Raw genomic sequence first — 12926 nt, 5'->3', positions numbered from 1 at the left:
GGATCATAGGAGGTTACTAGGCTACTGTCCCTGGCACCCATACAAGCCTAACCAAGAGTTTATCCCCCCAAAAATGAAACCTCATTCAGCACCTGTCACTCCTGTCAGTGAGAGACACAGGTAGAACCCCGGAGACAAATTTGTGGTTTCCCATCCACTCCCCAAGGTTGCTCTTGAAGAGGGTCAGCGAGGTCTCCTTCATCTCCACCTTTTTCCTCATCTTCCTCAAGTGCTAGAGCCCCGAGTAATTCCTTGAACTCTTGTGCTTTCTCTTCAGTAAACTTCCAGCTCTTCACTCTGGTCACTGTTGACCTTACAACCTTTTCTGATCACTATTTACAAATTATTGTGGCAACCAGTGGTTTACATTGTGGGACAACTGTTTCAGTGGGGATAACTCTGCAATCGCTGATTCTACCTCACTGCCTCAGCATGTGTCCCTAGCATAGGTTGAAGTAGGCTGGGTCCTCAACCTACTCATCACTGGCAAATAACTAGCATCACCAAGTGGGCATAGGTAACATAAATGAATCACCTAGAGATAGATTTACACCAAGTGACTGGCCCTAATAAGGTGCACAGTCTGTGATCCATGTTCTCTGATCTTGAGGATACTGTGCATCATAGTTGATGCCCAAAGCGGTTGAAATATACAACTTTTCCCCTATAGGTACTATCTAAAGTCTGCGCTACTCCCCACAATTCTATTCTTGGGAAAATTTGAGGTGGAAACACCAAACATAATTTTGGAAAGTGTGAGGAACTCCACAGAGACAGAGGGAGAGCATACAAACTCCATACAAGCAACAGCCAGAGATCAGGATTCCAGTTTGTACTTGGCATCGGAGGCAAAGACCTTAACCATTATGCCAGCTGGGCAGCAATCTCAGAGAAGGTAGAAAGTGAGGCAAATTCATCAAAACTATTTCAGAGGTAGCAGAGTCTTCATCTTAGGATCATAGGAGATTACTAGGCTATTGATCCAGAGGTCATTTCAAGCCTAACCATTTCATTACAATGTAATATTCCAGTCAATGCCCAGGATTGCATTTAGTAATGACTGTGACTGCCCATGTCCAGGAGGCCTGTAAGTACTATCCCCACTAAGAATTAATGGTGTCCCATCCACTTGCCCAACTTCCTTTTGAACAGTGTCATAGAGGTGCTCTGCTTCACATGAATTGGCAGCCTATTCAAAGAAGTGGCAGTCTCTGAGACAAATCTGTCCCTCCAGCATGTCCTACTCAAGTCACAGGCCATATTTAGGTCCCTGGATTGGGTAGCTCTAGTCCCAGTTCATTGTTGTGCAACCTCAGAATTGAGATACATTATGGGGGCAGTGAGAACTTGCTCCCAAATCAGGGAGTGCAGGGAGGGCTCACTTCTCTGCAAAAAAAAAAAAAAACTACCTCTGAGACTCGCTGAAAGTTTCTGCACATTTCATTCACAGCTTCCGTCTTCAGTGGGATCACCATTTCTCTATTAACATGAGTCATTCAATGAATTACATCAATAAATTTCTGCAATAGTATTATTCTGGGAATTTCCCCAACATTCGTACAGGGATAAAGTACTGCAGTCTAGACGTTAGGCCAGATTAAGTCTTCTGTAGTCGAAATCTGAGCAAAATGATCTGAATACAAACCGCCACTTGTTACGATGGTCTCACCAGCCTTCCTTCTTGGTGCTTTTTTAATTGTGTTATTCCGTGTAGTTGCATTTATATTCTCAAGTTAAAAAGTGACACAAATCATGCCCCTTTCACTGTGGTGTTTACAGCACTGAAGGTACTATACTTGAGTGGCTGGCTGTATCGAGCGTGAATGCAGGTGCTGTGTGAAGTTTCAATGAGAAGGACCAAAGACGACAGACTCTTGAGGTGACTGCCTCATCTCAGCTGTACTTTCTTATCATTTCATCACAGCAAATAACTCATATGGAGAGAAAATTGCCAGACTAGATATTTTTCTGCAGTTATTTTCTACTCCGTTTGCAGAGGGGAGGCAGGCATGGAGATGTGTAATCTGCTCAGGATCTCATAAATGTGGTATGCTAAACAGTTTTTCTCCTTTATATCATAGTGCGAGTAAAATTAGCAATAAACAATTATTTTAAAGTCATATTTACCTCACACAGCTGCTTCCATTATAAGTGAATCCATCTTTGCAAGCTATTAAAGAAGAAAAAAAAAAAAAGAACTTTAGTTCCATTGATTATGGGTTTTTTGATTTTTTTTTTTTTTGTGTGGTTTTGGTTTTATTTAACTGTTAAATGCTTATGCTGTATAACTTTACTTTATAGATAACTCACATCTTAGGTGTAAAGGGTCATAATCTACAACTGCAAAAGGTACACCAGAGTTATTTCAACGACGCTTTTACCAAAACAAAGATCTTCATGTCCCACATACCTATGTACCTAATGAACCTTTATGAAATATACTGCCTCTGCAACACTGTTACTCCTACGTGATGTGGCACTCAACTAAAATCTGATTCTAAAACCCTAAGCTCTGTGTTCAGTTTCATATGTGAGAAAAGAGGAGACACACGTGGATAATCTCTCCTACTACTTAACATGTAAAGGACGCTGCCTAGTAGGTGATGCCCCTTGAAAAAGGCTCATCTGTAGGATATCCAAGTATTTACTTACAAAGAAACACACCAACTTTACAGTCGTCGTACTTTGTACACAATCATTTGGCAGTACTTGTTGGAATACACAGTTCACTAAATTACTCTAATTTCACTTTGTTAGACTTGTATCTGCAAGATCAGAGGCACTGAAAATGACTGTAGCCAAAGCATGCCAGGCACAAGAAATGCAAGACACAGAATTAGCAGTTTCTTCACTGCACTTTTATTCTCACAGACTGAATCCCCTGCTCATCACATAACTCACTTCCCATACTATTTCAGTTAAAGCTTTACTACTTAATACAGCAGTCATGTGGCACCCCTTTTATTAGGTTTAAGATACTTCTATACATTAACTCCATAAAGTTGTGACTACATTGTAACTAGTGAACTACAGGACTCGTGCATGGCAAGAAAAATAAATATTGATTAACGTTAAGAAAAAGATATAGTACTGATATCAGTAGTTTTTGGTGAATCTACCATAGAGAGTATAATATTTATTGATTTTTTTCATGCTTTGTTGACTGGGTTAGTCCCACTAGGACAACTTCTTTTCAGTGGAGACCCAAGTGGTATTCATACTGAGTAGGGAAAAATTTATCCAGGACACCAGAAAAATTGCACTACTCTTTTCAGCTACCACAAACTCAGGCAGAAGCAACTGTAGCTTGGACTTTTGACTCGTGACCCAAATTCTGATGCACTACTACTCTTAGTTTCCCTCCTTCCTTCTGCAAATACTGATTTGAGTGCATTAATGAGGGACATAGCTGTTGTACCCTTGAGTTTAATAACTTCAAAACGTATACAGTAACAGTCAACACAGAGAATTTCGGTTGTTAAGCTGAAACATGCCAATTCATACTTTTAGCCGCGGGAATGTCTGTAGCAAGTAGTTCTCTTTTTAAATTAAGTTCCCCTGATTAATTGCAATCTTGCACCATCTGTACTATTTGCACCATCATGTTGGACTGATCTCTGGCCAGCTCCTTGCATTTAGTCTTTAAACTTTAAAGATTTCAAATATGAGTGAATGAATGAACAGACAGTATGAAAAGATCAAAATATAAAGTACATTTATTTACTCAATAAAAATAAATAAATAACCAGGATTAAGCACTTTTGTCTCTCTCGGGAGACTTCATCAGAATCACAAGTATCCATTTTCCCCTTCCTTTATATCTTCACTAAATTAATTAAAGGAAACTTAAAATCAAAATTAGTCATTAAAATTTTAAAAGAACACATACACTATTTAATAAACTCTGTGCTTCCCTAGAATTACAAAATAGCTTCAAACATGAAGCCTGTGAATTATAAAGTGTTAAAATTCATTAAAAAAACTTACTGAAATGTTTTAAACATAGTAATACAAAATGAAAATGTGAAAATGTAAACAAATTTAAATAAAAATCAAAATTAGCTCTCAATTCAGCTTTCTTAAAATGACTTCAGAAAAAATCCAGGTCTATGCATGATATTAAAATTCCAAAAGCATTGTTAAAAGACACCACAGACTTTTGACACACAGCAATTCTCTTACCCCTCTCTAAAATACTGGAAAAATGCATCCATGCCCAACTCCTCAACCACCTGCATGAAAATCAAATTTTATCACCCACTCAGCATAGTTTCAGACCAGGACACAGCACCAGTACTCCCCTTCTATCCTTCCTTGATACAGTTAACGGGCATGGGATTCCGGTAAAATAATTGCTTCACTTTTCCTTCACCTCTCCAAAGCTTTTGATACCATTTTCCACACTATACTCCTCTCTAAACTATCTACCCTCCACATTTCTCCCTCTACCCTACAATGGTTCAACAGCTATCTCTCCAATAGGCAGCAATCCACCAAATGGCAACAATCTTACTCTCCCTTCCTCAATACTTCCACGGGGGTACTCCAAGGCTCCATACTTGGTCCTGTCTTATTTAGCATCTTTATTAACAACTTTCACACCACTTTCCCACAATGCTCAGTAATCCAGTATGCTCATGACTCTAGAATATGCACTGCAAATTCCAGCTCTGAACTCCAGCAAATTACCTAGAATGCCTTCACATCTACTAAATCTTGGATGATTAACAATCATCTTGCCATAAATCCAAAAAAAAAACTAAACTAGTAATTTTTACTCCTAGGAAAACCACTCCATTTGATAAAAAAAAAAAAAACTCTTCACTATACAAGCCCAAGACAATACCACTACAGAAGTTGTCCCACACTAAATTGCTAGGCATTATTATAGATAAAAACCTTAACTCTGACCTACACATAAACAATAAAATCAAAAAAACACACCAAAAGCTTGGTATGCTCTACAGGCACCAACACTTTCTTAGCCTCTGTACTAGACAAATCCTTGCAACTACCTTTTTATTACCCTCTCTGCTTTATGGTGCCCCTCTCCTCACTAATATCCGAAATTCTACAAAATCCAAACTTGCTATGTGTTACAACAGAATAGCAAAATGTGTCACCAAGGCCAATTTTTCATCCCACCACTGTAAGTCACTGAAACAATTAGGGTGGCTGGAACTCCCCCACCATCTCTCATTCACACAACTTACTATTGTGCACAAAATAATCTACAGACGCACAGACTGTCCTTCTCTCTCAACTCTACTTGCCAAATACCATCCCAGCAGGCATCTAAGATCTGAAAATCATATACTTCTAAAAGTAGATAAGACCACCTTACCTGGTGGTCAACTCCTCTATTCTTCTATAAGAAACACAGGCAGCACCACCACCTTCAAACAAATGCTGAAAAATCATCTTGACTCTTCCTGGCTATGTTCCTGCTCCTATAACCTAACCTCTTCATTCTCCTTATATGATTACTAAACTCCTATGTCTTTTGCTACTAGTGACTGATACTTTCTCCATATTTATTTGTATCTTCACTTGTTGATACTGGTACAATAATACTGATTAATATGTCTCTGTTTATACCACTCTGAATTCATTGAATTCTGCTTCAATGTATATTTTCTGTATATATTACTGTAATCAAACTAGATTCCTGTTTTTATGTATATATTCTGTATATGTTACTATATTTACTATCTGTAACACTGTTTCTACTTCTGTACTAATTAATGTTTATATTTTTTCTGTATCTCATTGGAGCTGTTCTCCCCGGGCCTCCACTGAAAATGGGCTCTTTTAGGCCCAGTGGACTTTCCCGGTAAACAAATGCAATAAAATAAATAAATATACTGTACACATATACAAATACTTCTATTAAAATAATTCAAAACCAAATTCATATTTTCAGAGCTCTAATATTCAGTGCTGGTTGCAAAGCAGTGCTGTCATTCGGACCGGGGGGGGGGGGGCAAACCACATTTAACCTAAATTGCGAGATTACTCCATTATACTGAAGGAAATTTTCCGAATCCCCCCCACCCAGGGTTCCTTTCAACAATTCCCATTAAAAATTTGTTACTATTACTACAATTTTATTAACCAGACTGCCTCTTTATTGAAAGTTTGTTATACAGGGTTTGACAGCTTGGAAAATGAGATTCCCATATTTGGGTTATCCCAACCTACCATTGTGGCATTCTTCACGATGTCCACCAAGTATTAGTGGACCCAGATGGACTGAAGGGTTCACCTACATGCCCACAGCATCCTCATCTGCAATGAAAGGATGGGGTCTATGGGACTACCTCCTTTCTCCTGCATTAATTTGAGAAGTTCACTGATGTCAGGGCTGTCCGAAGGTCACCTCAGAGAAGAAGTTCCCTTCTTCTACTCCAAACATCTTACAAGAGACTCCATTGTGGAGTGTGTCTTTTTGCAGGGGGTACTTCTAAAGACTCTGAAAAGGAGCTGGATTCCTTTATGGCATTATGAGGTAAGAAGGGTTGCACCAGACCTTTGGGGAAGGTCACTGGTACAGTTCAAATACCTTTAACATGCCTAATGGTCATGGTACCTCTTGCCTGAGTTCACAGTAGTAGTCTTGACAGTGGTACAAGCTATTCTGTGGTTCTTGGCATGATCTTGGCTCTGCCAGAAATAGCTCCTACAGATTATACCTAAAGGCAAAATGGCTTGCTGACAGCAGTCATCATACACAGGCCAGCACAGACTGGGGTCAACATCAGGAGATTTTTGTGGCCAGTACCAGCTTGATGGTGTGCAGTAAAGGAGATACTATGGCCAAGATTAATAGGCTGATAGGGAAATATTAAATCTGAAGACTGTTGCAAGCCTAGCCAAATCCCATAAGGAGAGCAAGGCAAGACAGTCCATGGGAGAACTTGAGGCTCCCCATCCAATTATTTAAAGTTTATCTTGAAGGTGGAGAGGATGCTGTTCTGCTTGACATGCAGTGGAAATCTGATTCAGAGGTGAGGGATACTTTGGGAACCTAATGGTGAGGGTTACTTTGGGAAACTAAACTATCATACAGATAGGTCTTATTTATATGGTGATGAAGGTTTAGTTCCTTTGACTGGGTATTTGATGTACCATTAGTTTTGTGAAGAAATAGGAAGTCAAAGAGCACTAGATATTTCATTCCTCCAAAGGCTAGGCTCATCTCTGAGAAAGAGTCTTTAAGAGGATGAATAAAGGAGAGGGTTGCCAGTCTGTCCAAATAACTCAGATATTTGAGGCAACTGACCTTCTTAGTTATGCATCTCAAAGGTTTTCATGTTGAGCGATATATTTAAATGGTTATGTTTCATTTGACTTAAAGTCTTGTAAGAATGAAGGATAATGTTTCCATGGGACAAAAACACAGCAGCTGCCAGTCTTTCTCAGAACTGGCCATCTGTGCCACAGATTTTAGGTCCCAAATAGTTTGATTAAATTTATTAAAACTTAAATTCAGGGGAAGGAAGAGATGAATCAAGGAACAGAATATCTGTGCTTGTGTTTCTCAACAACAATTAATAAGGAGAGCATCTTTGGTTTTCCTATAGCTATTAGGATGGGAGACTGGACCTAAGCTTCCATTTCTTTGGGAGTGGACACAAGTGCGTTGGTGTAGAAGCCTGCTATAGCAGGACTGCTTCAAGTCATCTAACTGGCTAGTCTTTATCTAAGAACTACTGGATTTTGAAGCTGCATTGCTGCAGCAGTGTGACTCATGGCTTGGGGGGGGGGGGCAGTTAAGGCCTGCTTCAGTAGTCATAAACTTTAATCAGTGTCACTTGTGTACTTGCCTGGTTAAAAACTCCAAACACATGAAGTACCAAGCAACACTGTGCTCCTCATCTAGACAATAAACACAGCTAGAGTGCATTTTGCTAGGTATGATGGCCCTGTGCACAGTGGTTGAACAGAGACTTTGTCATGACAGTGCGAGAACAACAGGCCTTGGACCTGTTATGCTCAGACAAAAACAAAGTGTTAAAGATTAGAAAATGTCAAATAGCCAGAAAGTCAAAGAAAAAAAAAAGTTGTGCATAGAACTATTTGCAGAGGTATTCACCAGCCAAACATCTTGGCACTGACCTCACACAACACAATTCCAGTATCACATAGGTTCATAGGTTCATACTAGGCTATCTGCCCTGGGGCAATTATAAGCCTAGCCTGATTCTGTATGGCTTATGCCACCCCTTGATTTGGGTATACTGTGCCCTTTTTAAGGTTTAGTTTACTGTGCCTCTGTCTAATAGTGACACAGGAGTAATCCCTGGGACAAACCTATGATCCCCCATCCACCTATCGAAATTCTTCTTGAAGAGATTCAGTGAGGTGCTCTGCCTCACATGAACTGGAATTCTATTCAGAATAAATATTAATATAAATAAATATTCAGCAAGTTCTATTTATTTCTGTGCTGAGGTTCAAGTCCCTCGAGCGTACGGCTCTAAGGGATTTAGATTTACTGATTTGGAGCATGTCCATTAATTCTGGATTTGACATAGCTTTGTATGTCAGGCATAGATCGCCTCGAAGTAGGCGGTATGCAACTGAGTAGAGCTGGAGTTTTTTTAACTGAGCAGCATATGGCATCTATTTGAGACCCTTGATCCTCTTGGCCATGTTGCTTCGCTAGGGATGGCTTGCACCTGTCACCACTGGGCTTTCGGATATTGGCAAAGGTTCTTGCCACCCCCATAGTGCCTTTTTTAGGCAAGGCTCAAAAGTCAAACCCACCCCCATAGACAGCACAAGGAACAAGAAACGAAGGGTAATGCTGCTAAACACCAGAAGTCTTAACCTCAAGATGCACGCACTCGAAGCTCTCCTCAGTATGGAGAACATCGATATCTGTGCAGTGACAGAAACCTGGTTCAAGGCTCCAGAGAGCACCCCAGCACTACCAGGCTATACCTCATATGCTTTTCGGCCCCAAAACCCAGACCGAACCACAAAAGGAGGGGGAGTTTCCATATTTATCAAGGATATCCACACCTCCAGGTTAGTGGCATTGCACAAAGTATCGGAGACCATCCATGTGCAACTAACAGTGGGCAAGACTGCTTTTCAGTTTATAGCATCCTACAGACCACCCTCTTAAAGTCAGGAATCCCACTCGGCTTTCCTGAAAACATTGGAAAACATGAAGATCTCTCCGAACACCATTATATTGGGCGACTTCAACTACCCAAACATTGACTGGGAGCACTACTCAAGCCCCAGCACCTTAGCCCAAAGGTTCCTGGATATTATAAACTCAAATGCTATGGAACAACTAGTCACCACTCCCACAAGAGGGGACAACATACTAGACCTGATCATTACCAACATGGGGACTCTATGCTCCACACCAGAAGTATATCCCTCATTGGTAAGATCAGACCATAAATTATTTTCACTGGATGTCCACATCCCGACCCCACCCCCAGCCCAGAAAACCACAGTGAAAAACTTCTCAAAAGTGAACTTCTCACTTCTCAAAACTGAAGTGGAATCCTTCAAGGCCCCAGGGCCAGTGGAAACTACGGCCCAAACTGCAGAATCCTATATAAACGCATTCTATGAACATCTCCAGGAATGCATGGATCATGCTATCCCAAACAAAACCAAGACCCAATCATCCAAAGGCAGGCATCCAGTCTGGTGGACCCCTGCCATAAATAAACTGTACAACAGAAGGAGGAAGCTACTGCATGATAGAGCAAAATCCCTAATAGGGAAGGCACCCCTGATTAGTACTAGCAAAAAATTATGATCCCTCATAAAATCCTCCAAGGCCAGCTTCGAGAGAAAAATTGCACAGGACACCAAAGACGATCATAAGGCTTTTTTCAGTTATGTTAGAAACCTGGGATGCAACTCCCAGACTTGTTCTTAGTTGATTCTAAACAACAAAAAATACACTGAACCCACAGACATCGCCAATATCCTGGCAGACAGGATCAGTGCAAACTTCTCCACCCCCTCCCCCCCCAAAAGAGCAAGTATCTATCCTGGCAGAGGGCTGCCTCCCAAACATCTCTAATAATCAGGTGAAGGCTGCCCTCTCCAAAGCAAAAAACACTGCTTCCATGGGACCAGATGGCGTCCCAGGTTGCGTCCTACATGAACTCCAAGAGGAACTAATCCCTCAAATAAAACAGCTATACAATCTCAGCCTCACTACAGGATATGTGCCCACAGAATGGCGTACAGCAACAGTGGTCCCACTCCACAAAGGTGGAGCCTCTACGGACCCTGGAAACTATCTCCCCATAAGCCTGACTAGCTTAGTCTGCAAGGCTATGGCGAGGATCATCATGGAGCTCATAAACAAAGACATTGAGGACCTACAGACACTAGATCCTACCCAGTTCGGCTTTAAGGGCAGATCCTGTCTTTTGAACCTGGTTGACTTCTTTGAAACAGTCACCAAAGCCATAGATGAAGGGAAGGTAGTCCACACAGCCTATCTGGACCTTGCAAAGGCATTTGACACAATACCCCACTCGGGCATCATAGATAAGCTATCCAGCTTAAATATATAAACCCCTAGGTCACAAGATGGGTCACAAACTGGCTCAAAGACAGAACCCACAGAGTGAGAGTTGCTGGAGCCATGTTAGACTCGAAACTGGTCCCAAGTGGTGTCCCACAGGGTTCTGTCCTGGGACCACTCTTGTTCGGTATATACTTTTCCGAGGTACAGGCAAACGTGGGAGGACTATGGCTCACCAAGTTCGCAGACGACTGCAAACTGGGCGCCATAATCAACTCTCCAGCTGACACAAACATCCTTCAAAAAGGTCTCACAGAGACAGATAACTGGTGCCAGCACCATGGTTTAAAGCTAAATGCCAAAAAATGTATAGTCATACCCTTTGGCAAAACAATGTGCCCACAAATTACCACATAGGTGGAAACCCATTAAGTACAGAGAAAGTTATTAGGGACCTGGGGACCCAAGTTGATAGCAATCTCTCCTTTGAAAATCACATTGCCAAAGTGGTTAGAAAGACCTTCTACATAGCCCACCTCATCACGAAGGGTTTCACATCTAGATCAAGAGAGGTAATTGTGCCCCTTTATTTATCCCTCATCAGGCCCATCATAGAATACAATGCCCCTTTTGGGATGTACCTTACCCGACACCTGCAGCAATTAGAAAGACCCCAAAAGTATCTCACCAAGAGGATCAAGGGTCTCAAATAGATGCCATGTGCTGCTCAGTTAAAAAAACTCCAGCTCTACTCAGTTGCATACCACCTACTTCGAGGCGATCTATGCCTGACATACAAAGCTATGTCAAATCCAGAATTAATGGACATGCTCCACCTCAGTAAATCTAAATCCCTTAGAGCCACACGCTCGAGGGACTTGAACCTCAGCACAGAAATAAACAGAACTTGCTGGAGGGACAGGTTCATAACCCAGAGGCTCCCTTCGCTCTGGAATAGAATTCCAGTTCATGTGAGGCAGAGCTCCTCACTGAATCTCTTCAAGAAGAATCTCGATAAGTGGATGGGGGATCATAGGTTTGTCTCCGGGATTACTCCTGTGTTACTATTAGACAGAGGCACAGTAAACTAAACCTTAAAAAGGGCACAGTATACCCAAATCAAGGGGTGGCATAAGCCATACAGAATCAGGCTAGGCTTATAATTGCCCCAGGGCAGATAGCCTAGTATGAACCTATGAACCTATGTGATACTGGAATTGTGTTGTGTGAGGTTACCTTCTCCTCCTGACTGGTTACACTGCAAGTTATGTTCTTTTGACTAAGTGATTAATCTGTGCTTCATTGGGAGGTTTTTTTACTGTGTTCTTAACCTTAAAATAGTAGCATAGTCTAGATACAGGACTGCTGCATTCAGAGCTTCAGCTGCATGGTTTGTAACCTTTTTTTGAGGTATTCCAGCTACAAATTTTCCCTTAGTAGCACTTGCGTTATCTAGTAGTACTAGTCTTAGACCTTCCACCTGTTACCCTCTTAGCTCTTTCAGTTTCTGACAAATATGGATGGACAATTTCCTACATTTTCTCCTGCCAGTCTGGTCGATATGGGCATCCTGAGATAGTGTAGCAACTGCCTCATGTACACGGACAATCCTCTACTACTACCACCTAGGAACACAATTTGTGAGAGATGCAATTGCATCAAGCACCTAGTGTCATTGCTATCTCCACTCACAAACCAGTATATCCTTCACTGAAAATGTTGGCAACATGAACACCACACCTCAAACACCACCCACACCTGCACATCACATCCCCACATATGGAGAGGTCCTCAACAAAACCATACCCAAACAAAAGAGACATCAGAGGTATAAACACACGCAAACTTCATGGCCCACCACAACACACACAGTCCAAACACCTGTGCCTTATAGCCACTAAGGCCTAAACATAAACCCAACATATTAGTCCTAGGAGACTCCATTGTGAGACACACATTTGCCCATCACCAGGCTGGATAAGGAGGAAGTCACAGTTAGCTGTTTGTTGGGTGCCAGAATCCACCACATCACCAATGCACTCAAGTCTTTCAACAGGTACTGTTATGACTCTGTCATAGTCCTTGTTGGAGTGAATGACTTGAGACATACCTCCCTGGACTACATGGAGAGAGACATGATCGAGCTCACTGAGTATGTGTCCCAGGCAGGTAAGTTCCTAGCCTTAAGCAGCATTCTACTGTCTCCCAGAATGATGTCTCAATATAAACCGAAAATTATGAACTTTAACAAATGGCTTAGTTTCTGGTGTCATTCCAAGGGGATCCAGTACCTGACAGCCTGGGATGACATGACTGACAAACCATGATGCTTTGCCAGAGATGGACTGTATCTATCTCAATTGGGCTTCAGGCTCCTGGCAAAGGATCTTGCCTCCCCCATAGTGTCTTTTTTAAG

The 12926-nt window shown here is 41.5% G+C and overlaps 1 protein-coding gene across 1 annotated transcript in view; it reads right to left on the bottom strand.

Moving 5' to 3' along the window:
* Positions 1–12926, bottom strand: part of LOC122788280 (streptococcal hemagglutinin-like) — a 755305-nt gene that overhangs the window by 64778 nt on the left and 677601 nt on the right. Inside the window, exon 8 of the mRNA XM_044055345.1 lies at positions 2128–2170. Coding sequence (XP_043911280.1) covers positions 2128–2170 — 43 coding nt within the window. The remainder of the gene's footprint in view (positions 1–2127; positions 2171–12926) is intronic.

Source organism: Protopterus annectens, chromosome 13.part0 (genome assembly GCF_019279795.1).
Source record: "Protopterus annectens isolate FY-2018-M chromosome 13.part0, PAN1.0, whole genome shotgun sequence".
NCBI lineage: Eukaryota > Metazoa > Chordata > Ceratodontiformes > Protopteridae > Protopterus > Protopterus annectens.
This window is presented reverse-complemented; position numbering and strand designations above follow the sequence as displayed.